The sequence below is a fragment of the Carcharhinus amblyrhynchos genome, chromosome 9, assembly GCF_965287045.1.
Source record: "Carcharhinus amblyrhynchos chromosome 9, sCarAmb.v2.hapA, whole genome shotgun sequence".
NCBI lineage: Eukaryota > Metazoa > Chordata > Chondrichthyes > Carcharhiniformes > Carcharhinidae > Carcharhinus > Carcharhinus amblyrhynchos.
In genome coordinates this window covers 13431188-13456418 of record NC_137332.1, presented here as the reverse complement: position 1 = coordinate 13456418, position 25231 = coordinate 13431188, and the positions used below count along the sequence as shown (strand labels likewise).

The following is a 25231-nucleotide window of genomic DNA, read 5'->3' as shown; positions in this document are numbered from 1 at the left end:
GGTGAACTAAATTTCGTGCGAGTTAGGACATAAACAATATTTTGGATGACATTAGATGGCAGAATGCATGAAATCAGCTAGCAGCAGACTGGAATAGTCAGATCTTGTAGTGAATTTCAGCAGCAGAGGGGCTAGCAGGGGCAGAGTGGGGTGATATTACAGTGATGGAAACAGGCAGTCTCCACAATGCCAAGCATGTTGCTGGAAGCTCATTTTGGGATCAATTGTGACACTGAGGTTGCTAATAGTCTGTTTCAGCTTCAGACCGTCATCAGGCCAAGGAACAGACTCAAGGAGCAAACGATTGGAAGACAACAGCTTCAAGTCTTCCCAATATTTAATTGGAGGAAATTTCTGCTCATACAGCACTAGACGTAGGGCAAGCAGTCTGACAATTAGATACAGTAGACAGGTCAAGTGGTGAGGCAAAGCTGGATGTTGTCAGCATACATGTGGAAACTGATTGTGTGTTTCTGGATAAGTCACCGACGGGCAGCACGTAGCTGAGAAAGAGGAAGGGGCCAAAGATAAATTTTTGTATCACCCGAGGTAACAGCGATTCCATGGCTACAATCAGATAAACAATAGTGGAATTAGGCAAGTACAGTCCCAATTAATAACAGCGGAGAGCACTGGAAGAGGATATTCTGATTAACTGTGTCAAAGGCTGCAGACCAATAAAGGAGCAAAAAGGATAGTTTGTAGTTTGCACAGGATGCTATTTGAGACTTTGATAAGAGCTGTTTCAGTACTGTGATAGGGGCAGAACCTGTTTGGAGAGATTTGGAGTTTTGGGGAAGATGGCAAGGATGAGATTTAAGAGATCTGTGGATAGATTTATGGACGAAAAGGGATTGGTTTAGATTAGTGGGTCAGTGTTTTTTTTTAAAAAAACTGGTCGGCGCAACATCGTGGGCCGAAGGGCCTGTTCTGCGCTGTAGTGTTCTATGTTCTATGAGAGGATTTGAGGCAATAACATGTTCAAGGACCAAGAGATTGGAGATAACTTGCAGGAACAAAGGTGTCATGACAACTTGAGCAGAGAGAATTGATAAGTGTCAGCTAACGTGGGAACAAGAGAGTTGTAGTAATTATTTTAGTCATTAATTATTTTAGTCATTAATTATTTTAATTGGAATAAAATTGAGAACATGAGTTGGGTCTCGAACTAGGAAAGAGCATGGGGAGAGATAGTTCAGGGCTAAGGCAAGCGGAATCTGAGAAGTTCAGCTTGGCAGGCTAGGGGAAGGAAAGAATGTGGCACAGGAAGCTGATCAGATGGTCTCAATCTTGGTACCAAAGAAATCCATGAGCAATAAATGCAGTTATGCAAAGTCCAACACAGAAATGCAGTTATGCAAAGTCCAACACAGAAAACTGGAACAGGATTAGAACACTGAATCATTCAAGTCTGATCCAGAAATTTAACCCAACAATCTATTCAATTAGTACAGAACCTCAATTCCATTTACCCACCTTAAGAACATAAGAAATAGGAGGAGTAGGCCATCTAGCCCTTTGAGCCTGCCCCGCCATTCAATAAGATCATGGCTGATCTGAAGTGGATCAGTTCCACTTTCCCGCTTTCTCCCCATAACCCTTAATTCCCTTGTCTGTCAAAAACCTATCTACCCGTGACTTAAATATATTTGGCGAGTAGCCTCCACCACTTCAAATGGGCAGAGAATTCCAGAGATTCACCACCCTTTGAGTGAAGAAGTTCCTCCTCAACTCCGATCTAAACTGCTCCCCCCTTATCTTGAGGCTGTGCCCTCTAGTCCTGCTGTCCTTTCTAAGCAGGAAGAATCTCTCTACCTCTACCCTATCCATCCCCTTCATTATCTTATACGTCTCTAAGATTCCCCCCTCATCCTTCTAAACTCCAACAAGCACAGGCCCAGTCTATTTAGTCTCTCTTCATTGTCCAACCCCCTCATCTCCGGTATCAGCCTAGTGAACCTCCTCTGCACTCCCTCCAAGGCCAAAATATCCTTGCGCAAGTGCGGCGACCAAAACTGCACACAGTACTCCAGCTGCGGCCTCACCAGTACCCTGTACAGTTGCAGCAAGACCTCCCTGCTTTTATACTCTACCCCCTCGCTATAAAGGCCAGCATTCCATTCGCCTTCTTGATCACCTGCTGCACCTGCAGACTGGATTTTTGCGACTCATGCACAAGGACCCCCAGGTCCCTCTGCACTGTAGCATGCTGCAACTTTTCGCCCTTTAAATAGTAATCCCTCCTACTATTATTTCTCCATCTTGCGTCATACATAATGAAAAGTCAACGAGCACTTCAACTGACCCAGCATCCACAGCTTTTTGGGAAGAGTAAGATATGCACTGCTTTGAATGCGAAAACGTGATTCCTGATTTCACACATGACAATATCACCTAGTCTAATGTCCAGGCCATGCTTCATCATTCTGGATTGCCCCAAAGCAAACTGATCCTCCCTAATGAACTACTTGATCATTTTAAACATCTCAATTAGACTCTCTCAACCTTGTACACTCACAGGAGTGAAGTTTATGCAACCTGTCCTTATAAATTTAAGCCTCAGCACTGTTTGGATGAATCTGTACTAGACCCCTTCAAAAGCCAGTACATCTGTCCTGAGATTTGGTGCTCAAAACAGAGGCACTATCTTTGTGGAGTTTGCACGTTCTCCCCTTGTCTGCGTGGATTTTCTCCAGATGCTCCGGTTTCCTCCCACAGTCTGAAAGATGTGATTAGGTGCACTGACCTGAGCAGGCACCGAAGTGTGCCGACTAGAGGATTTTCACAGTAACTTCATTGCAGTGTTAATGTAAGCCTTAGTTGTGACTAATAAACAAACTTTAGGATTTCAGATATGGCCTGACCAAAGCTCTGATTAACTGAAGCATAATTTCATCACTAACGTATTTCAAGTTCTTTGAGATAAAGGCCAACAATCCATTGGCCTTTTTATTAAAAGCTAGATTCACTGATACAAAAACAATGATTTAGATACACGAGGACACCCAATCTATCTGCTCATCCTGCATTGTTAATCCCATTTGTTTTTATTGAATTCAAGTGGATGTGATCACACTTATCCACATTAAAATCCCTGCGTCAGTTTTGCTCAACTGACCCATTGCTGTCACTTCTTGCACACATTTACACAACTTACTGTGCCTTCTAATCTAATTTCATCTGCATAACTGGATAACACATCCATTCTTCGACCCACGTCATTGATATAAATGGTGAAAACCTGAGGCCCCAGCACAGGTTAAAGAATCTATCAAAAGTCGTTGTGCAATGTTAGTTTGAAGAATCAGAACATCTCCTACAGGACTGCTTAAGAGTAAGTAGATTGGTCAGTATTTAAAAACTCTTGTGACCAGCCTGAACGAGGATGCCACTACAGTAACTGATTTCATTAATAAATGTGTAGAAGACTGTGTGCCAAAGCAGCAAATCTGTGTTCCCCCAACCGGAAACCATGGACAAACAGAGATGCGTACTGAAGTCCAGGTCTGAGGTGTTCACGCTAGGTGATCCTGACCGATACAAGAAAGCCAGATACAATCTAAGGAGATCCATTAAAGATGTTGAAAGACAGTACCGGACCAAGCTACAGTCCCAGGCTAGCCACACGGACCCTTGTTGACTATGGCAAGGAGTGCAAAACGTAACAGGCTCCAAGATGAAGGCATGCAAAATCGCCAGCACCAATGCACCCTCTCTGATGAGCTCAATGCATTCAATGCCCATTTTGAGCAAGAGGTCAACATGAGCATGCCCGCCATCTTGGAAGAACCAGTATCTGAGGTCAACATTACAGACATCAGAGCAACCCTCTTGAAGGTCAACCCACTAATAGCAACTGGCCCGGATGGGATACCCAGACAAGCACTCAGATCCTGCACAGACCAGCTCGTGAGGGTATTCACAGATATCTTCAACCTCTCTTTATAACAATCTGAGGTTCCTATTTGCTTCAAGGTGACGATCATCATCCGGTACCAAAGAAAACCCAGATAGCATGCTTAATGACCATCATCCAGTGGCTCTGACATCCATCATTATGAAGTGCTTAGAAAGGTTAGTCACGGCGTGAATCAATTCTCTCAGATTGCCTGGATCCACTACAGTTCGTCTATCACCCCAACAGGTCCACAGCAGATGTCATCTCCCTGGCCCTGCACTCAATCCTGGAATACTTTGATAAATAGAAGTCTGACATAGTTGTCTTTTGTTATTGACTGCAGCTTAGCCTTCAACACCATTATTCCACAAAACTCATCTCCAAACCCCATCTCCTTCAGCTCAGCTCTTCCCTGTGCGACTAGATTTTGCATTTCCTAACCTACAGACCGCAGTCGGTGTGGATAGGCAACACCTCCTCCTCCATGATCATCCCCAACACCAGAAGTATGGCCTCATCCTTTACTATTTCCTTATACACCTATGATTGTGGCCAAATTCCCCTCCAACTCAATTTTCAAGTTTGGTTTTGATAGTGCCATAGTGGGTCAGATCTCAAACAATGATGAGTACAGGAAACAGATAGAGAATCTGGCGAACTGATGTGATGACAATAGTCTCTCCCTCAATGTCAACACAATGAAGGAGATCGTCACTGACTTCAGAAAACATCGTGGAGGACGTGCCCCTGTCTACATCAATAAGGAGGAAGTAGAAATGGTTGACAGCATTAATTTTTTAGGTGTCCAGATCATCAACCACCTGTCCTGGACTCTCCAGGCCAGTTCTATTGTTAAGAAAACCCACCAATGTGTTGACTTTCTCAGAAGACTAAGGAAATATGACATGCCCACAACAACTCAAACCAACTTTTACAGATGCACCATAGAAAACACTCTTTTTGGTTGTATCACAGCTTGGTATGGCTCCTGCTCCATCGAAGACTACAAGGAACTACAAAGGGTCGTGAACAAAGCCCAGTCCATCACTCAAACCAGCCTTCCACCCACTGACACTGTCTACACTTCCCATTGCCTCGGAAAAGCAGCCTGCATAATTAAGGGCTCCACGCACCCCAGACATTCTCTCTTCCACCTTCTTCCATCAGGAAAAAAATACAAATCAGGGTATAGATTACAAAAGCAGAGAGGTCATGCTGGAGTTGTACAGAATGTTGGTGAGGCCACAGCTGGAGCAGTGTGTCCAGTTCTGGTCCCTACATTATGGGAAGGATGTGAACACACTGGAAGGGGTACAGAGATTCAACAAGACGTTCCCTAGGATGGATCATTTAAGTGATGAAGATAGGTTGAATAAGCTTGGGTTGTTTTGTTGGAACAGAGAAGACTGAGGGGGCAACCTGATTGAGGTGTTCAAAATTATGAGGGGCATAGATAGGGTGGATAGGGAGCAGCTGTTCCTCTTTGTTGAGGAGTCAATTACAAGGGGACATAAGCTAAAAGTGAGGGCTCAGAGCCTTTGAGGAAAAACCTTTTTACTCAGATGGTGGTGATGGTCTGGAATGCACTGCCTAGGAGGGTGGTGGAGGCAGGATACCTCCTTTAAAAAGTATCTGGATGAATACTTGGCATGCCATAACAGTCAAGGCTATGGGCCAAGTGCTGGGAACTGGGATTAGATAGGCAGGTCAGGGCATTTCATGCATTGGTGCAGACTCCATGGGTCAAAGGGCCTCTTCTGCATTGTAGTATTCTGTGAATCAAATGTCTGAGGACATGCACCAACCGACTCAAGAACAGCTTCTTCACTGCTGTCATCCAAGTTTTGAATGGATCTCTCTTGCACTGAGTGGATCTTTCTCTAGCCTAGCTATGACTGTAACACTTCATTCTGCACTCTCTCCTTTCTTTCTCTGTGAACGGTATGTTTTGACTGTATAGTGTGCGAGAAAAATACTTTTCACTGTGTGAAATATACACATGAAATACATGTGACAATAGTAAAATCAAATCAGGTCCCAAGGAAAACCACTCCATGTATGACAAAACCGTGACCGTTCCTACTTGGCAACAAGTTCATCATTTCCTTATAGACCACCACAGTCTCTTCTGGATCTTTCTTCAATGGGTTCACAATTCCCTTTACCACTTCCACTCTACCATTTTTGTAAATATTCACAATCAGCTTTAATATTTCTTGCTTGTTCTCTTCATATTCTCCCTTTGAGCACTAGTTTGTAGTCCTTTAAGTTTTTTTTAAATAGTTCTTATAATTATTTAGATTTCCATTTTCCTTGCATTTCTTCAAGCACTTAATTGAACTTGACACAACAGCCTTTTTCCTTATTTGTTTCTCTTTAGGAGAATGAATTGGTTTTGAATTGCATCAAATATTTATTTCAACCCATCCATTTATATATTACCCACTAAGATAAGTCAAATTAGACGCTCCCTTTCAAATCTAATATCACCTTCAATGACATTAGGAAGGACATTGCATCATCAGATTGTTTGAAATGCCGGTTCATTACTCATTAGGCAGGATTTTCCAGCTGTGCTCATCCCAAGACTGGGAATTCCCGTCCGAGGTCAATGGACCTTTGTACAGTCCACCAAATTTTCTGTCCCGTCTGCTACGATTCCTGTGGTGGGCAGGAAGGAAAAATTCCACCCATCATATATTGGGCCTAGTTGCTTAGGTTGTCGGCTACTTTAGGATTAGGGTGCACTTTTGTAGATGTGCAAATGACGGGTTTAAGTAATTCGGTTAACAGTTACTATTGAATATAATCCAATTGAATTGTCTGATTATATATGAAATGAAATGAATGAAGAAACAGCAATAACCTGCAGTCTGCAATCCCTGTGCCTTGTGAAAATTCTAGGACACTTTTGGTATTCCAGGGTCCACTCTCCAGCAGCTCAAGTGTATGCTGAGAGTTTGACTTGGAGGCAACACTGGACTAACTGTATGCTTCCTGGATCACAGGATTCAGGAGGTAGTCAGTTTGCAGCAAGACAAACAGAAATGCAAATGTGTGCCCACTAAATAGACAGCCACCTAGAAGGGCAAGGAAGACAGTGCACTTTTCCTCCAGGATTATGGCACACTCAAAAGTAACATTCAGCACTGAATACAGACAAGGATGGTGACATCACAACTGTGCAATTCTGATTCTGGCACAAAGGGATAAAGGGCTGAAGAGTCATACAGACTCAAAACATTATCACAGTTTCAGATTTCCACAAATGTTGTCAGATCTGCTGAGTTCTTTCAGCACTATTTGTTTTCATTTTGAAAATGGCAAAGACTATGTTAAAGAGCATAAAGGAAAGAATTTCTGAAATGTGTTCAGGAGAATCTGTTCAAATTGGTATATTTCTGGTCCAGTAAGGAAGAAGACATTGCAGGATCTAATCATAGAGAGTGTGGGATGTTACTTTGAACACAATGTTTGGAAAGTAAATTGAAATTTCAAAATCGAAGAACATAAATTGAAGTTTGAAATAACCAATTTGAATTTTGAATAATCCTGAGTTTGAATTTTGTTAACCTTGGAGGGAACTATGTGCTCTTTCCTTTGTCTTGAAGGAATCGTGACATCACATTGGAATGTTTTATTTCTTGGGTTTTCTTAATCAATATAGATTTCACCATCTTCTGTTCCTAATCCGGCAATTAAAAATTATATACATTGGAGGTTCTAAGTTTTATTTTTGTTTTAATTTGACAGTTTTTGAGACCAAATTAATTCATTTGGCTCCAAGCCAAATGTATCTTGTGTTTTGTTTTAAATAGACGGCTCATGAATAACAAGCCCAGCAGCTTCAAGACAAGCAAGATTGTTTATCACAACCAATGACTGAGACTTGAAGAGTTTGGTTCATTCAGATTTTCTCACTATTAACTTTCAAACTAAAGTGATTGGTTACACTTAAGCATTACAGTTTGTGACATTTAACTGATAGAACAAATTGAGTACACAAAATAACCAACTTATAAATGGGAAGTTGCTTAAATTCTAAAGAGATAAGTTAGTTTAATTTTGACAAATAAAGGTTAATGGAAAGAGAGTCTGTATGAGTTTTGTGTTTCAAAGAGGGATGCATTGAAACATATTCTCAGTTTATGATGTAACCATTTGAATGAGAGAAAGTTTTACAAAGTAATATCTGTTTGTTTTGTGACATTTGTATACTGAGTAAATGTTATCTGTGGTAATCCTCGTGTTCACATGTAATGTTTGTTCAGTCCAATGTATGTAAATGCTAACAAGTTGGGAGTTAATTTTTCTGGAAAGTTAAGGGCTCTGGAGAGTGTCAATGACTTTACAACAGATGATGGGATTTTCCCTGTATTTAGTTATTTGGGGTTACAAGAGTAAAATGCTTAAAAGGGGAACAAATAAACCATTTGTGCAAGTTATGGTTATTCATAAATAAAATTGGTAAAGTAGACAGAATGCTGGAGGAGTTCTCTATAATTTGTTAAACAAGTAGAAAATTATTTGAATTACTTGAACTTGTACATTGGTTACAATCTATTAATTGAGTCATAAAAACATAGTATGTGTATGCTAGGAAATAGATTTTGAGCTGTGACTGTGGAAGTTCACATCTAAAATGGTAACTGTGACAAAAGATGTTTATTATGCAAATTTGGATAATTTTTAAATTACAAATACTTTGGAGAGTTAAACCTACCTCTTCAGCACTTTTGAGTGCATGAGCCTCCAGTCCAAATTTAAACCTATTTCCCTTTTGCATCTGCATCAAAGACTTATTATTGTCCTATGCATAACTCTAAACCTAAAATGGTGTTTAGAATATCTGATTGTCTGTATGTGGGTAACTAGCTTATTGTAATAATGGGGTTTAGAATATGTGGTTGTTTGTATTTGTAGGCGGTTGTTTGTAGCTTCTGGAATATGTTGTAGGGATGTATTATTACTGTACATGTCAATGCCTGGGCCTTGCTTGACTGTTGAGTGACTGGGGAATTCCTGACACATATTGGTCCTGAGTTTGTGATCCATCACACTTCGCGTTCAGGATCAAAGGGGGGAATGTAGCCAAACAGGCCATCTAAAATGGCATTTTATAAAGCACTCTGGGACAACTGGGCAAGAAACTAAACCGACAGGTTGCAGTTTAAAGACAGACAAACAGGCTGCAACCCTGATGAGTGAATACACAGGATATGGGCTATCTCCAGGATGAAAGAGACTTTCTGATCACAATGGGTTGTGTGCCAGACATAAAGGCACCGTGAATCCTTATTTAGGAGGAAGGTATGTGACCTATGTGCCTACAACACCTACAGGCATGGCCGCTGGGGACACACTCAGAGATCGGTGTTGTAGCACCTGATTGGACTCTTATCGATCAGGGTGATCAAGTCCTGATCGATTGATTGGCAATGGCCAAAAAGGGGCGTGAAACCAAACGGGGTATAAAGGGTACTGCACAACCAGGAATCTCCCTCTGACCACATGAACGAGCTGCAACAATGGTGAACATCGCCAGCAAAAGGAGAGCCACCACACCCGAGAAGGAAGGAAGAGAGACCACAGCCAGAGTGCCAGACCAGACCAAAGGACCAAACTACATCGACAACTATCAAGACCAGCACACAGATAAAGGCCAATATCTGTTTGGGTACTTGTCAGTCACGCAAAGTTAAGTCAAGGTCTTGTATTGTACTTGAATTCTAGTATTTTCTGTAAGATAACTTATTGTTGGTCGGGTGGGTGATTATTGTGTGGGTTTAAATAAATATTGTTTGTACTAATAAGACGTCTACTCAAAGTTATTTGTCCACCATATAAGGGTTAAAACAGACTAATTTTTAAACAAGAGTGAGGTGGGTCAATGGAAAATCTCACATTGACGAAGCAACTTAGAAATAATGCTCAGAGTATCATAAAGTTTAGATTGATATGGGTAAGGACAAGAAATAGTCTAGAATAAACATACTTAACTGGGTGAGGAGTAATTTCAGAAAACTGAGGTGGTCGAATCTGCTCTGGGCAAATTTGAGTCGAAGGATTGGCGAGTAGAAATGTAAGCGAGCAATAGGTGACTTCAGAGAGATGGTTCAACTGCAGCCTGTGTATATTTCTACAACAGGGAAAAAATAAGCCATCCAAAACAAGGAGGCCTCTGGATGATAGAGCAGGAAGATTGGATAAAGCACTCATTAGAAAGGGGTACATGGCAGATATTAACATGATGTGAGGGAGGCAGAGGAGAATGAAATAAAAAGGGACAGTACAAGATTGCCAAGACAGCTAATATAGAGAGAATGCTAAGGTCTGGGTATATCAACAGTAAAAGGATTATCAGAAGAACAGAGGGTCCAAGTAGAGACCAAACTGGGGAATTAAAGCAGAAGGCATGGTTGGGGTACTAAAGTTAGTATTTGCATCAGTCTTTACCGTGAAAAAGATTTTTCAAAAGCGACAAATCAACAAGGAAGTTGCCAAGAGACTAGGGAAAAGTAAAATAAATAATCCAGGCAGTACTTAAAAGTAGTTAAAGTAGAATAAGTCATGTGGTATGGATAGAATGCACTCGATGTACCCAAGAGTATTAAAAGTTAATTTATTAGTCACAAGAAAGGCTTTATTAATATTCCAATGAAGTTACTGTGAAATTCCCCTAGTCACCACACTCCAGTGCCTGCTTGGGTCAATGCACTTAACCAGTATGGCTTTCAGACTGTGGGAGGAAACCGGAGCACCCAGAGGAAGCCCACGCAGACACAGGGAGAATGTGCAAACTCCTCACAGACAGTGACCCAAGCCGCAAATCGAAGCTGGGAATCGAACTCGGGTCCCTGGCACAGTGAAGCAGCAGCACTAACCACTATGCCATCGTGCCACACTGCAGCTACCAACCATAATCTACAGACCAGAGGATTGTTAAGCGTTACATCCTTGTACAAAAAAAACCCACCAAATCTGGCAACTACAGACCAGATTAACACTGGCGGTGGGAGATTTTAGAAATGACGTGGGAGAAAATAAACAGCCACTGGGACACACATGGATTAATAAAGGTCAGCCTGCTCGAATTTGTTAAGGGGAAATCATCTTTGACTAACCCAAGTTTTTCTGATGAGATTAACAGTTGAGGGTGGATGAAGGTAGCTCAGATATGATGAACTGGGACTTTCAAAAGGCAGTTGTTAAAATACATTTGACTTGTTAGCAAAATTGAAGTCCACGGAATAAAATGTTTGGGGGAGTTGCACGGGTACAAAACTGGTTTTGGGATAGGAAACAATATACTGAATGGCTGCTTTTCAGACTGGAGAGAAAGATATATAGTGATGATATAGCAAATGTTCAGTATTAGAATTACCAATGTTTTTGATAAATATTACAACTTGGACTTAAAACGTACAGTATGCAATTTCAATTTACAAAATACATGAACCTTGGAAGCATAGTAAAGAGAGAGAGATAGTAATAGACTTCAAGAGGACGTACAGGCTGGTGGAATGCACGGATACATGGCAGATTAACTTCAGTTACAATGACAGAAAAGCACGAGGGGATGCATTCAGGTAGGAAGATTGAAGAGTGATAACATATAATAATGCATACAAGGAGACAAACGGGTAGTTCATGCACAAATCTTTTAAGATGGTTAACAATAACAATTTAAAGCATAAGGGGTCTTGGGCTTATAAATACAGAAAAGCCAGGAACAGGTGCTAAACAGAGAATCCTACAGGGCAGGAGAAAACCATTCGGCCCATCAAGTCTGCACTGGCCACATACCACTTAGGCCCTACCCCCATAATCACATGCATTTACCCTAGTTAGATCCCCTGAAACTAACGGGCAATTTAGCATGGTCAATCCACCTAATCCACACATTTTTTTGAACTGTGGGAGGAAACCAGAGCACCCGAAGGAAACCCATGCAGACATGGGGAGAACATGCAAACTCCACACAGGCAGTCACAGAAACTGGAATTCAAACCTGACATAACCGGAGGGCACACATTTAAAGGTGATTAGCAAAAGCAACACAAGAAAAAACATTTTGTAATGAGTAGGAAGAGGAATGCATTGCCTGATAGGGTGGTAGATACAGATTCAAGAAAATTGGATAAAAAAGAGTTAAAAAGGAGAAGGAACCGAATTTCCTTGAGTGAGTGCACACATGGGCTGAATGGCCTATATTCCATACTTCTCCATAAAAATAATCTGTGAAATTAGTGGTAATCCACTACAGTGGATTGAATGCTTGTGGGCAGGAAGTGACTATTAATGGATTAACATTTGCTAAATTTTCAGTGGTTGCCGGATTAGCAGGGATTTTTATTTCTGGTAGGTGTTAGTGGAACTGATCTGCAAATTTGTGGATCAACAGCTAGATAGTTGCTAGGTTTAGGACTGTAGAGATGTATAATTGCCACAAGTAGATCTATTTGCACAGTTGAGGGCTGGTGGTCAGGTCATTGTTTGGCAATATTTTTAACTCCAAAAGTCATAGCCTTGCATGTGGGCAGATCAAGTTGTAAACATACATACATCCAAAAAACAATGAAAATCAGTGATGAAAGAGAAAGATCCAAGTGTTTTAGTGTATCAATTTCATAACAGCCATGACCACTGCCAGGAAACTATAGCTGAAGGGGCCACGGTTTGAAGTTCCTTTTACAAAAAAGCAAAAGGATTCCACTTTGTTCTTACAAGAACTTGGTGAGTCATGAGATGGAGATGCCAGCATTGGACTGGGGTAAGCACAGTAAGAAGTCTCAACACCAGGTTGAAGTCCAACAGGGTTATTTGCAATCACGAGCTTTCAAAACATTCATCTGAAAGCTCGTGATTCTAAATAACTTGTTGGGCTTTAACCTGGTGTTGCGAGACCTCTTACTTGGCTAATCACCACAGCTCTCATTTGCTCACGTGGTGAGTGAACTTTGTGGAACACGGCCTCGAGATCAATTTGCAATTTTTAATCCTTAGTTATTTAGATAGTCTCAAAAAGCTTGTTCTCTATAATTTTAGCAAAACAAAAGGGGACTTGATGTAGTTTGATTAAAAATAATATTGGATGGTATACAGAGAGAAATTTTGACAGAATAGGTTAGGAAGGAATAGGGGATCATGTTTCCAAGTCCTGTTAAAGGTGTAATTGGATTGGATGCAAGGCAGCTCTGCCCCAAGAGAGCAGTGAAACAGGTTGTTGGCTCACTACACCCCTTCAAGAGCAAAGTGGAGCTATTTTTGAGTGGGGCAGCGGATACTGCATGCAAGAGGTAGGCAGACATCTGTGACACAAATCAGAGCTTATCTGACCTGGATTTCAATCATCCTAAACTGGAATCTCGAAAAGGAATCTTTGTTTTTCTAATTGGCCTTCCTTTAAAAACACTCTTCCAGCTGCATGGAGTGTGTATATTGTAAGAGGGATCAATGCTAACTAGATCAGATTGGATAGACTGGTGGGGAATTTCCTGTCTCTCTTTCACATACTAACAGTTTTCAGCTCCTGTCACAGCCTTGAAACAGCTCTAACAGTCCTATGCAGCGTTCTACGCAACAATTATTAGGGTGCATGATCCCACCTTATCCTTCTCCATCTGATTCTTTGACACCATCTTCATCCAATGTTGGCCAGATGAGTGGTATTGCCCTTGCCTCATTCAAATTTTACTGATCTAATTATAGCCTGAGAATCTCCTGTAACGACCTCTCTCCCTGCTCTACCTTCCGCAACCTTGTTCTATCCCTTTTCTCTACGTGCTGACTTCATTTAGGAACAGATCAGATCAACTGTCTTTGCACTGTCAGAGCGCTTGTCCAACGTTGGATGAAGAAAATTTTCCTCAATTACATATAGGAGACACTAATGTCATTGTCTTCAAATCTAAGCACAAACCCTAGCCACTGATTCCACCCCACTAGCCATGGTCCCAAGCAGTACCAGACTGTTTGCAACTTGCGTCCTATTTAACCGAGCTGAACTCAAGACCCAAATCCTCTCCATTAAAAAGACTGCCTAGTTCACATCTGTAATATATATCTGCACCCTGGCCTCAATCAAGACTGTCATTCATATTTTTGTTACCCACAGACACTATTCCAATACATTCCTGGCCAGCCTCCCAACTGCCATCCTCCATCCAAAACTCTGCTGACCATATCTTAGCTTGCAGCAAGTCCTGTTCAACCATTACCTCTATGCTCATAGACCTATCTTGGCACACAGCCTCAAAATTAAAATTCTCATCCTTGTGTTTAAATACCTCCATGGCCTCATTGTCCCCATCTCTGCAACCTCCTCCAGCCATTCAACCCTAAGATCTTGGCATTCTTCCAACTCTGGCCTCTTGTGCATTTCATCCTCTCTTCACCGAGGTTGGAGTGGGAAACTGCCACTTATTTTTTCCTCAACAGCCCTTCCTAAGCAAACGATTTAGAAAGCTAACCAGTGGGTGTGAAATGCATTCTAATAACAGATGCAATGGAGTATGCTGCAAAAAAATTAACTATAAAATTAATGTTAGGGTTGGGACTTTTTACATATTATAAAGGTAAAGTTGCCAAAGTCCCAGATGATCATAGGTTGCTCTCCCCTTCGAGGTGGAGAGCTGACTGGTGGTGTTTTAACGTGAAGATTACCACATCTTCAGCAAGGGGCAAGGTTGAGAAGGTAGGCCTTCTATATTATAATAGTGACTACACATCAGAAGTATGTGAACGGCTGTGGTTTGCTTTGGAAAGTCCTGAGTTTGTGAAAAGTGCAAGTCTTTCGTATCCACAAGCTAAATATAGTGAACTGCTACCAAACTTTCAACTACATAGTGAGAATAAAACCTGGAATCTCCTCAAACTTCTCTGCTTTTCCATCTGCCTTGTTTCGTTTAATACCCAGCTTGTTGGTTCCCCAGCTTTTTACAACTTGATTTTTGCCCGGTTACACCAATATAAAATCCTTTGATGTGTATCTCTACATTCAAGGTTCAGCCAAGTTTTGCTGTTGCATTATTGCTACCCATCATTAAATCCTTTACCATTTAGTTTGTACACTTGCAAGTGCTACTCCTCAGAACACACATTTTAACATGAACACCTTTACAAACCAGATTGTCTGCTGGATCCACTGAAATCCTGACTGCTTGATCTCCATGAACACTAGTGAAGTCAAAGCTCTGGGGAATCCATTTACATAGATACATTTACACAGCTGTGTACAAGTTATATTTATTGTTACTTCAATTCAGAATGGGAAATCTATGTCAATGTCTGGGATTTACCACTGTTTTAAAACGTCTGTTTTTGTGAAACACTTGTTATCATCATCGCAGTTGATGTGATTTTGAAACTTAATGAGAAATAGAAGAAAGAAAATGAAAAGACAGCCATAGTTTTGCCAAGGATCTTGTTTGTAGATTTATGACTACCAATAAAAATCATCAATTGGTTACTGGGCAGCAAGGTGGCATAGTGGTTAGCACTGTTACCTCACAGCGCCAAGGGCCCGGGTTTAATTCTGGCCTCAGGTGACTGTGTGGAGTTTTCATGTTCTTCCCCCTGTCTTCTTGGGTTTCTTTCAGATGATCCAGTTTCCTCCCTCAATCCAAAGATGTGCAGGTTAAGTTGGTTGGCCATGCTAAATTGCTCCTTAAGTATCAGGAAATTAGCAGGGAAAACGTGGGGTTACAGGGATAGGGCCTGGGTAGGATTGTTGACAGTGCAGACTCAAATGGGCCAAATAGCCTCCTTATGCACTGTAGGAATGTTATGTTCCATTCTATGATTGAAGCCAGATTTAAAAAAAGGGAGAGAAATCAGACACTTACTCAGAAGCCAGTAAATGGATGATATATATATTTATATACTATATATATAGTTCAACTGTTAGATCTAGAATTTAACTTCAAGATTTGAGTGACGGTGAGACACTCTAATGCTTGAAACTGACAGCAGATAGGCAATTGAACATGCTAAACTTGAATTTTACATGAAAGAAAATACAAATCACTAATTACCAATTAAGGTCATTTTTTCTTGGTGAGGCTTTTCTGCAGGGAAAATAGTTACTACCTCTCTTGTGAAGTGCCTGTATCAACAGCAGGGCCAGAAGAGAAAAAAACTAAAGTTTGAAAAGGAAAAATAACACTCGAAGCACAATTTGCTCAAAAACAGTACTTAAGTTCAAATGTGATGCTCAATTACCCTACACAATAGCATCTAATTTCTAAAATTTCTAAGATTGGGGGAAAGGCAAATTGTGCGGAGGGTGTGGAGAGTCTGCAGAAGGATCTAGATAGGCTGGGCGAATGGGCCAGGAAATGGCAAATGGAATTTAATGTTGGCAAGTGTGAGGTGGTCCACTTTGGTAGGAAGAATGGTAGGAAGGACTATTACTTACGTGGCAAAAAACTGCAGCAGGTGACGGTGCAGAGGGACCTCAGGGTCCTTGTGCATGAGTTGCAAAAACCCAGCTTGCAGGTGCAGCAGGTGGTCAGGAAGGCGAATGGGATGCTGGCCTTCATAGCGAGGGGGATTGAATATAAAAGTAGGGAGGTCTTGCTGCAGCTGTATAGGGCATTGGTGAGGCCGCAGCTGGAGTACTGTGTGCAGTTTTGGGCGCCGCACCTGCGCAAGGATATTTTGGCCCTGGAGGGAGTGCAGAGGAGGTTTACTAGGCTGATACCGGAGTTGAGGGGATTGAGCTATGAGGAGAGGCTGAATAAACTAGGCTTGTACTCGTTAGAGTTTAGAAGAATGAGGGGAGATCTCATTGAGACGTATAAGATGATGAATGGGATGGATAGGATAGAGGTGGAGAGACTCTTCCCGCTCAAAAAAGACAGTAGGACTAGGGGGCACAGCCTCAAGATAAAGGGGAGGCGGTTTAGAACGCAGTTGAGGAGGAACTTCTTCACTCAAAGGGTGGTGAATCTCTGGAATTCTCTGCCCGTTGAAGTGGTGGAGGCTGCCTCGCTAAATATTTTTAAGAAGCGGGTTGATGGGTTCTTGATAAGAGAGGGGATTAAGGGTTATGGGGAGAGGGCGGGAAAGTGGAACTGAGCCACAACAGATCAGCCATGATCTTATTGAATGGCGGGGCAGGCTCGAAGGGCTAGATGGCCTACTCCTGCTCCTATTTCTTATGTTCTTATGTTCTTAAAATTTGAAGAAAAGTGGTTAACAGAAATGTCGCACTATTTGTTTTTTTTTGAAATTTCACTCCATCCTCATACTGTGGACCAGACCCAAATCCATTCCTTGCTTGTTCCAAAAATCAAATTCAAAACCCAACTGAATCCAATTCATGGTCCCCACAAAAGAGACAAACAACTTCCAAGCTGACAAGATAAGGCATTACACCCCATCTTGGGCTTGATCCAACACTTGATCTTAGCCAAAAGGCAAAGACCTAGTACCAGAAAGATTCACAGGCGTTACTTTTGTGAGGGAGGAGGAAATATAAAACTGACAACTAAAAGACTGAATAAAGATAACCACTTGTAACTTTGGATATGTTTTGACACCATTCAATTTTCTTACAGCATGTAGAAAAATTGGGATCAATGCATCTGCATTCAAAGATACTGCAGTAAAAAGGGTTGACCATAGCTAACAGCTAAAAAATTAAAAGGCAACTATAGGAAAGTAGAAATAAAGTACACAAATCAGAGCACTTGCAGACATCGCAATATGGCTGAGGTCATTATTGTTAATTGGCATGGCCCAGTGATATGGAATACTGATAAATCTGCACCATGAAGTTACAGAATGTCCTTTCACATAATCAAGCAGAATTAAAATTGAACTAGGTGTCTTTTCTTCCCAAATCGCTTTTTGGATGGGTGGTGGGGAACAGGAGCAAGGAAAGAACAGGTTTGTCTTGTTATATATTCCCTGGCAATCTGTTATCCAGCCAGATTAGTTAAAACCTGGAGTTTCACCCTTGGTTCCTCAATCAGGGAATGTGATGCGTAAAAAAAACGTTAAAATGGTAATGCTGGATCATCTCATGCCACATATATAAATGCTGAATCTCATGCCTCTTTCTATACAAACTTTCAATGGGATTTACTGCTAAAAGTGGCAGCCAAAATCATCTGGCCAGTTAGATCAGGAAAGCTGGTTAAGAGCGAGCACACTTAATTGCAAGTCAGAACATACATGTCTTTTGACCAATCCCATTTTAATAAAATGCAACTGTAACATTTACTGCTACGTTATGAATGGGCAGTTGATGATTAACGTGTGGGTTTGCCAGCTACACTTGAACAAGAAAAAAGGGTCAAGTTATTTTGCTCTGTCAGCAACAGACTCACTTTTGTGGGCCTTGCCAGCTCTGCTCTTAACTGCCACCTGATAAGGAATTTCACCAGCTGGAAATGTAAATGGGGTAAGTAGTTGGGGAAGGCTGGCATAGCTGTCCTCTTCCAAAATTCAAGTTGCGCTGCTGGTTCTTCAGATTGCACTGCAGCTGCTGTCAAAATTCATTCTTACTTTTCACAACCATTGTTTGTGCAAATCCATATGTATTCTGCATTCTTAGCCCACTAAATTTATACGAAGAAGAATCATTAAAAATACTAGCAGCACCGTATGTTGTTTACCTGCCAGCTCAGGATCCTTCACAACAATGTGTGCATTCAACTCTTGCAGCTCTTGGTGAAGCTCATCTAGCTTTTTGTTTGATTTTTTTAACATGTTTTCCACGTAGGCTAGATTTTTCTTATCAGTTGTGGCCTTTTTGAGGTTCTCGGCTCCTTCCTTGATTTTAAGTTCCTTTCTGATCTCTCGCTTGATTGAATCCTTGATTTCATCCAGCCTCTGTTGCACCATGGTGTCCGACAGATCCAAATTCTGGCCTAACCCCAAACACTCCGAGACTGGGTGACTTCGGCCATCACCCTACAAAAGGAGCAAGAGGTTTATATCAAACATTGTTGTCCAAGAAACTCTGTTCCTGTGCAAAAATTAGATCATTTTTAAACTTGGAAGAAAAATTGCTAAACTACTCCATTGCATGTAACCATCTAAACCACTTGGCAATGCACTAACATTTGAACACAGCACAGTCAACCATTCAAAAGGTGCAGTTTTTCAAACACAACATTGTTAAAAGTATACACTTACCTAATGTCATACACCAGAAATGTCGCAAGTGGTCACATGCCAGTGCAAAATGCCCAAATCTGCCTTTTCTGACATTAAGTATATTTCAAAAGATCAGTTTAACTGATCAAAGATTATCTACACATTACAGTAAGAAAAGTACAATTAAATACACTATTTTAATTATAAACATCCTAAAATATCAGTCTACAGCTATGCAGCTTAAACCTTGCTCAACCCAACAATAAGTGACTGGTGCAGCGCCAGTATTTGTGGACAAACTCAATAATTTGATTATATAAATAGAAAATGCTGGAAACACTGCTGGCCCGGCAGCATTTGTAGAGAGAAGAACAAGAGTTAACATTTCAAGTCTATGACCTGTTTGAATTTCTAATAGGTAACTTTATTCCTCGGGAAATAGCAATGCTCAAACTCAAATCTGGATTAAGGAACCAATGCCGCACATTGACTTTACTGCAGCTTAGGAACAGAAAACGTTATTACATAGTTAGCTTTCACTTGCACTAGCAAGTGTAAGAGTAGCTCCTGTATTAGTTAGGTTTCAAACTGTAGCAGCTTAGAAGTCTGTCTTTTGATATGCACTGTGAGCACTACAAAAATGTGGCAACCCAGAGCAAATGGAAATCAGCATTCCTTTTATCTGGCTGGCCCTGAACAGTGCGTGCACAAGTATTTCTGTTCCAACTACACGCAAATGGAAAGCAACATGCAACCTCTTTGCAACAGGTGATGACAGAAGCTATTAACCACAGATGGTGTGTAGAAGAGCTCCAGTATAATTTTGTCCAGCTATCACGGGTTAGTGCCCAACTTTTTGTTAGGTAGGGCTTTCCAGAAAATGAATGTGGATGAATGGACCTGATGTACAGATCAGCCATGATCTGAACTGAATTGGAGTAGAGGCTTGAAGGGCTAAATTGCCAACTCCAGCTCATTTCATTGGAATACTTTTTGTATTTGCATAATGCTGAATTTGTGGGCAGCCACTCCAAACCTAACCAAATTACTGAAATATAATTTTATAATTTGGAAGAACAGGAATCATTCCAAATTTTGATCCAGGCAATCTCAAAAAAAATGAAATCTACTAAAAGGGAAAATTGTAATAAGGGAACAAACCTGTTTTTGCTATTTAGTTTTAGGATCGTGAGGAGCCTGTCAATACCTTGTAAGCCATTCTGTTTGTAAGCCCAGAAACTGAGTGGTGGCACACTATTCAACTTAAGGGAATCACAATTCAAATAGATCCTTTTCTCAACTGAAATCCAAAACAATCTTTAACAAACTTGTTGATTTTCTCCTTCTTGACCTAGAATATAAGGAAGAATTATAGCATCCCAATGAGCGCCCAGCCTGACACTGGTTCATTCAGCACAAAGAGAATCATGCTGCCTCTTCCTGTGCTTCCACATGAATGCTACCATCCAGTCCATTGTCTCTGTATTGTCACACTGATTTGTCTGATATAAAGGGTTGGATGAAAAACAATTTCCTGCAGCTAAAAAGTAATTTTGCCATGAGTCCCCAAGTCATGGTTACACAGAACACAGAAAGCAGAAACCCTATAGTGCAGAAACAGGTCCTTCAGCCCACCGAGTCCACACTGACCACAATCCCACCCAGGCCCCACCCCCATACGTTTACCCACCAATCCATCCAACCCACACATCCCAGGAGACCAAGGGGCAATTTTAGCATGACCAATCAACCTAACCCACACATCTTTGGACTAGTTGCATTAGATGTTTCAGTTGCATTCAGCCTAAGATAATGGTACCTTACCTTGACACTGAGCCGAATTTTCAATCCCATATCATCTAACACCTACAGTATTCCATTGTCAGAGACAAACCTATCTCATTCCATCTGCTGCTGAAACCTTCAGCTCCTTAAAGTGCTCCTGCGAAGCATCTTGGGGGATTTATTATAGGAAAGGTATTACAAGTTTTGTTGCTGCTACCCCAATATTCTCCCGGCTGTCCTGCCACCCACCGTACTTCTAATTCAGAATGCTACTGCCTGTATCCTAACAGGTCCCACTCAGCCATTACCTCATGCTTGCTGGCCAACACTGGTTATCCAACATCTCCAACTTAAAATTCTCAACCTCAAGCTCAAATGCTTTTGGTGCCTCCACTTTTAACCTTTTCCAGCCCAAACAATGCTCAGAACTCTAGGCTTTTGTGCAACCCCATTTCTTTTCCTCCCATCCCTAACTTCATTCCTTCAAAACCCTTGTATAATTTTACTTTGAAATCAACGTTCCTAATAACTGGCAATATTCATGTGATTATGCTTGCCAAATTACTTGGAATTTATTCTACGTTTGAAATTCTGTTTAGATCCAAACTCTTCTTTAATTTGCCTGTTCTCTTGATCTATTAGAGCATAATTCTAAAGTATCTTCCACAAACTGCCACTGCTTTTATTTATGAACTTTGACAATGAATGCTGGCAAGATAATTTTGGAAATCAAAGCTGGGCTCATCTTCCTTCTTTCTTGGTAATTAGCAAACGTGCAAAGGGCAACTTACAATAATCAGCAGCGATTTTAAACAACATTCCTTTTGTTAATCCAGTGACAAGATTGGCTCTTCAATTCATTTTAGCTCAACCATTCAAAACAGAAACTGTAGGCTTACTGTAAGACAAATGGACTTTTAACTGAGGTTTGCACTTAAAATAGACAAGAAAAATTGTGTAAATGCTGGATTCCATTCTGGCCAATTATGACCCCATCGTTTACTCAAAATCATCAGCATTGTAATGATAGCACTGTCAATGAAACTTTCAAATGGACACAAATCAGCAATAACCTGCTCATCCAACACGCAATTTACGTTCCACCAAGGGTACTAGACTTCAGAGTTCACTACAGCCTTGGTCGAAATATGGACAAAAAAAAGTGGATTCCCAGTGATGAGGTGAGAATGACTGCCTTTGACACCAAGACAACATTTGACAGCGTGGCGTCATGGAGCTGCAGCAAAATTGAAGTTTACAGAAATCAGGGGGACAGAAAGGGGAGAGAATTCTCCGTGCCTTCCATTTAAGAGGAAGATGGTTGTGGCTGTTGGAGACCAACCCTAGAAAACAGCTGCAGGAGGTCCCCTGGGTAGTGTCCAAGGCTCAATCATCATCAGTGGCTTCAATGACATTCCCTTCATCACTGAACTACAAATGGGAATATTTGGCAATTGCAATGTTCACAATTCCTCAGATACTACAGCAGTCTGCTCCCCAATGCAGCAAGACCTATAAAACTTTCAGACATGGGCTAAAAGTGGCAATTAAAATTTGTACTATATTAATATCAGGAGAGAAACTAACCATCTCCCCTCAATATTCAACAGCATTACCGTCTCTGAAACCACCAGCACATTCTGGGGGCTACCACTGACCAGAAACTGAACTGGACCAGCAAATACATACTGTGGCTACAAGAGCAGGTCAGATACAGGGAATTCTGTGACAAAGTAACTAATTGCCCGACTGTCCAAGGCACAATGCAGGAGTATGATGAAATACTCTCCACTTGCTTGAATGAATGCAGCTCCCAACATTCAAGACGCTTTGACACCATCTAAGACAAAGCAGCCCACTTGATTGGCACTCCATCCACTATTTTCAACATTCACATCCTCCATAACAGACACAATAGCAGTTGTGTGTGCCAGCTACAAGGGAGCAATTCATCAAGCCTCATTTCAACAGCACCATCCAAACCCACATCTCCACAACCTTGTAGGAGTAAGGCAGCAGAGGCACAGGAATACAACCATCAACAAGTTGCCCTCCAAGCCACAGAGTTATATTGTTATTTTGTCACCATCAATGGATCAAAAACTCAGAACGGCTTTCCTTGAAGCACAGTGGATGTATGTTTGCCAGAAGTACTGCAGCTGCTCATTATCACTTTCAAGGATAGGGGATGGGCAGACACCAGTCTTGCCAGAGATGTTCACATCCCAAGAATGAATTTTAAAAACCTCCAATGACTTCTGAAAACCAGATTCTAAATTTGCCCGTTACCAGCTTAAACCCATGTCCGACGAACATAGATTGCCTGAAGTCATGTTTCACGTCTGTACCATTAAACACTAACCTTTCAAATTAAAAGAACCAAGTTCTCTAACTTTGCCTGCGTGTATCATTCTTCCAGGGCTAGGAACCCATCTCTGGCTCCAAACCAAACTGCCTACAGGTGTTGGGCTTTTCTTTTATAAACACCTTCATAACTGAAATTGGCTATGTATTCGATGTATGATTTGACTACCGAACTGCAGCATTTTAGCATAACATTTGCAGGCGTCACCAACCGATTTGCGTATATTGCTCAATAATTAATTTGTTCTAATCACTGCTATACAATATATTAAGAACTTGCATTTATAAAGCACCATTACAGAAGGAGGAATATCCCAAGATGTACAAGGTAGAACAGTAGAGAGCCTGAAGAGCCTTTTAAAAAAGCAGAACGAACATTTTTGGGGGCAACAAAAAAAAACAAATCCTGAACTTGTACAGCATCCTTTACGACCATGTATACCCCAAAGTAGTACTTCTAATGCAGGAAAACGTGGCAGCCAAACCGTGCATATAAAAATCTCAAACCAGCAATGAGCTAAACGGCTGTTTTCGGACAGGTTGCGTTTCAAAAGTAAAATTCACAGAACAGAAGTCATGAAGGCTGGAAATGAAGGGATATATTGGAAACAATTTGAAATTGGGTGCTTTGGGGAACAGGAAGCCTGAGCACGACAGCAAAGATAAGTGGGGCATGGTTTAGGTCAGCATGAGTGGCAAACATAAGACCTGATGTTCCCCAGCACTTTATTTCAGATCTCCAGCATCGACAGTTTGCTTTTATTTGTACTGGCAAACAGACACACCACACTCACCCCTTTCAACCAAATCATAAATATGGATTAGAAAAAGTTTGAGAGGCCAGCAAGGAGGATCAGAAAATGAGAAATTATGTTGAGGTGAGGAACATGTGGACATGGTTGCAGAGCAAGATATTGCAAAGACAGAACCAAGCACTTTGACATATAGCAAATGGCACTCAACGTATATGATGCATTACCAAGATGCCTTAGTTCTACCTTTGTGGCATTGGTAATTCATGTATTTTGTTCAACACGCGAACATTCAACAGTGCAGTAAGAGGTCATACTGCCCTGTCACCTGCTCTGCCATTCAATAAGATCATGGATAATTTCATGTTTAAATTTCTCTTTGTTGCTCAATTCCCACTTTGTGATTCTCTTCCGATCCAAGTGTTCAACTCCTTATACTAAAGGTGATGCCCAGTTCTAGACTCTAGCCACGCTGCATCTGCTGTGTCAAGCCCTGAGAATCTTAACATTTTCAATTAGCTTATTTTTCATTCATCTGAACTCTAGCCAACATAGATCCATTGTACTCGATCTCTCTGCATAGGGCAACCCTCTCATCCCAGGAATCAATCAGGTGAATCTTTGCCATACTCATTCAAGCATATCCTCCATCAATATGAAGTATTCCATCTATAGTCTCACCAAAGCCCAGTAAAACTGCAGCAAGACTTTTTTACTCGAATACACAAAACCCCTTGCAATTAAGGCCTTAATTCCCCTTCCCAAACTGCTTGTTATATTTGGATGTTAACTTTGCATGTCATGTGCAAGGACATCTAAATCCCTCTCACCATCAACACTTTTTTAAAAAAAAGTTTCTCACCATTTTAAACAAAGTAAATAACCTAATTTTCCCCATGTTATACTTAATTATGGCAAGAGGGCTCTAGCTTAACCAAAAAAAAAGTCCCTTTGTAGACTACTCACAGCTAACTTTCCTACCCAGTTTTGTATCAGCAAATGAAAAAAGAGCTGGAAAAATTCAGTGGGTCTGACAGCACTTAAGGAAAGAGAAACAGAATTAATGTTGAGTCCAACATGTCTCTTTGTTCTCAGACCTGATGTTCCCCAGCACTTTATTTCAGATCTCCAGCATCGACAGTTTGCTTTTATTTGTACGGGCAAACAGACACACTACACTCACCCCTTTCAACCAAATCATAAATATGGATTAGAAAAAGCTAAGGCCTCAGCAGAGATCTTTGCAGAACCCAACTAGAAGATGTCTAGTGTGACATTAGTGTACCTTTAAGAAGTGTTTTTTTTAAATCATGTACTCTGCAGT

At 41.1% G+C, this 25231-nt stretch overlaps 1 protein-coding gene across 1 annotated transcript in view; it reads right to left on the bottom strand.

Annotated features, from left to right (window-relative positions):
* The window catches only part of LOC145347594 (serine/threonine-protein kinase N2-like), a 120146-nt gene that overhangs the window by 36242 nt on the left and 58673 nt on the right, over window positions 1–25231 (bottom strand). The window contains exon 2 of the mRNA XM_080195184.1: window positions 18523–18820. Within this exon, the coding sequence (XP_080051310.1) occupies window positions 18523–18820 (298 nt within the window). The remainder of the gene's footprint in view (window positions 1–18522; window positions 18821–25231) is intronic.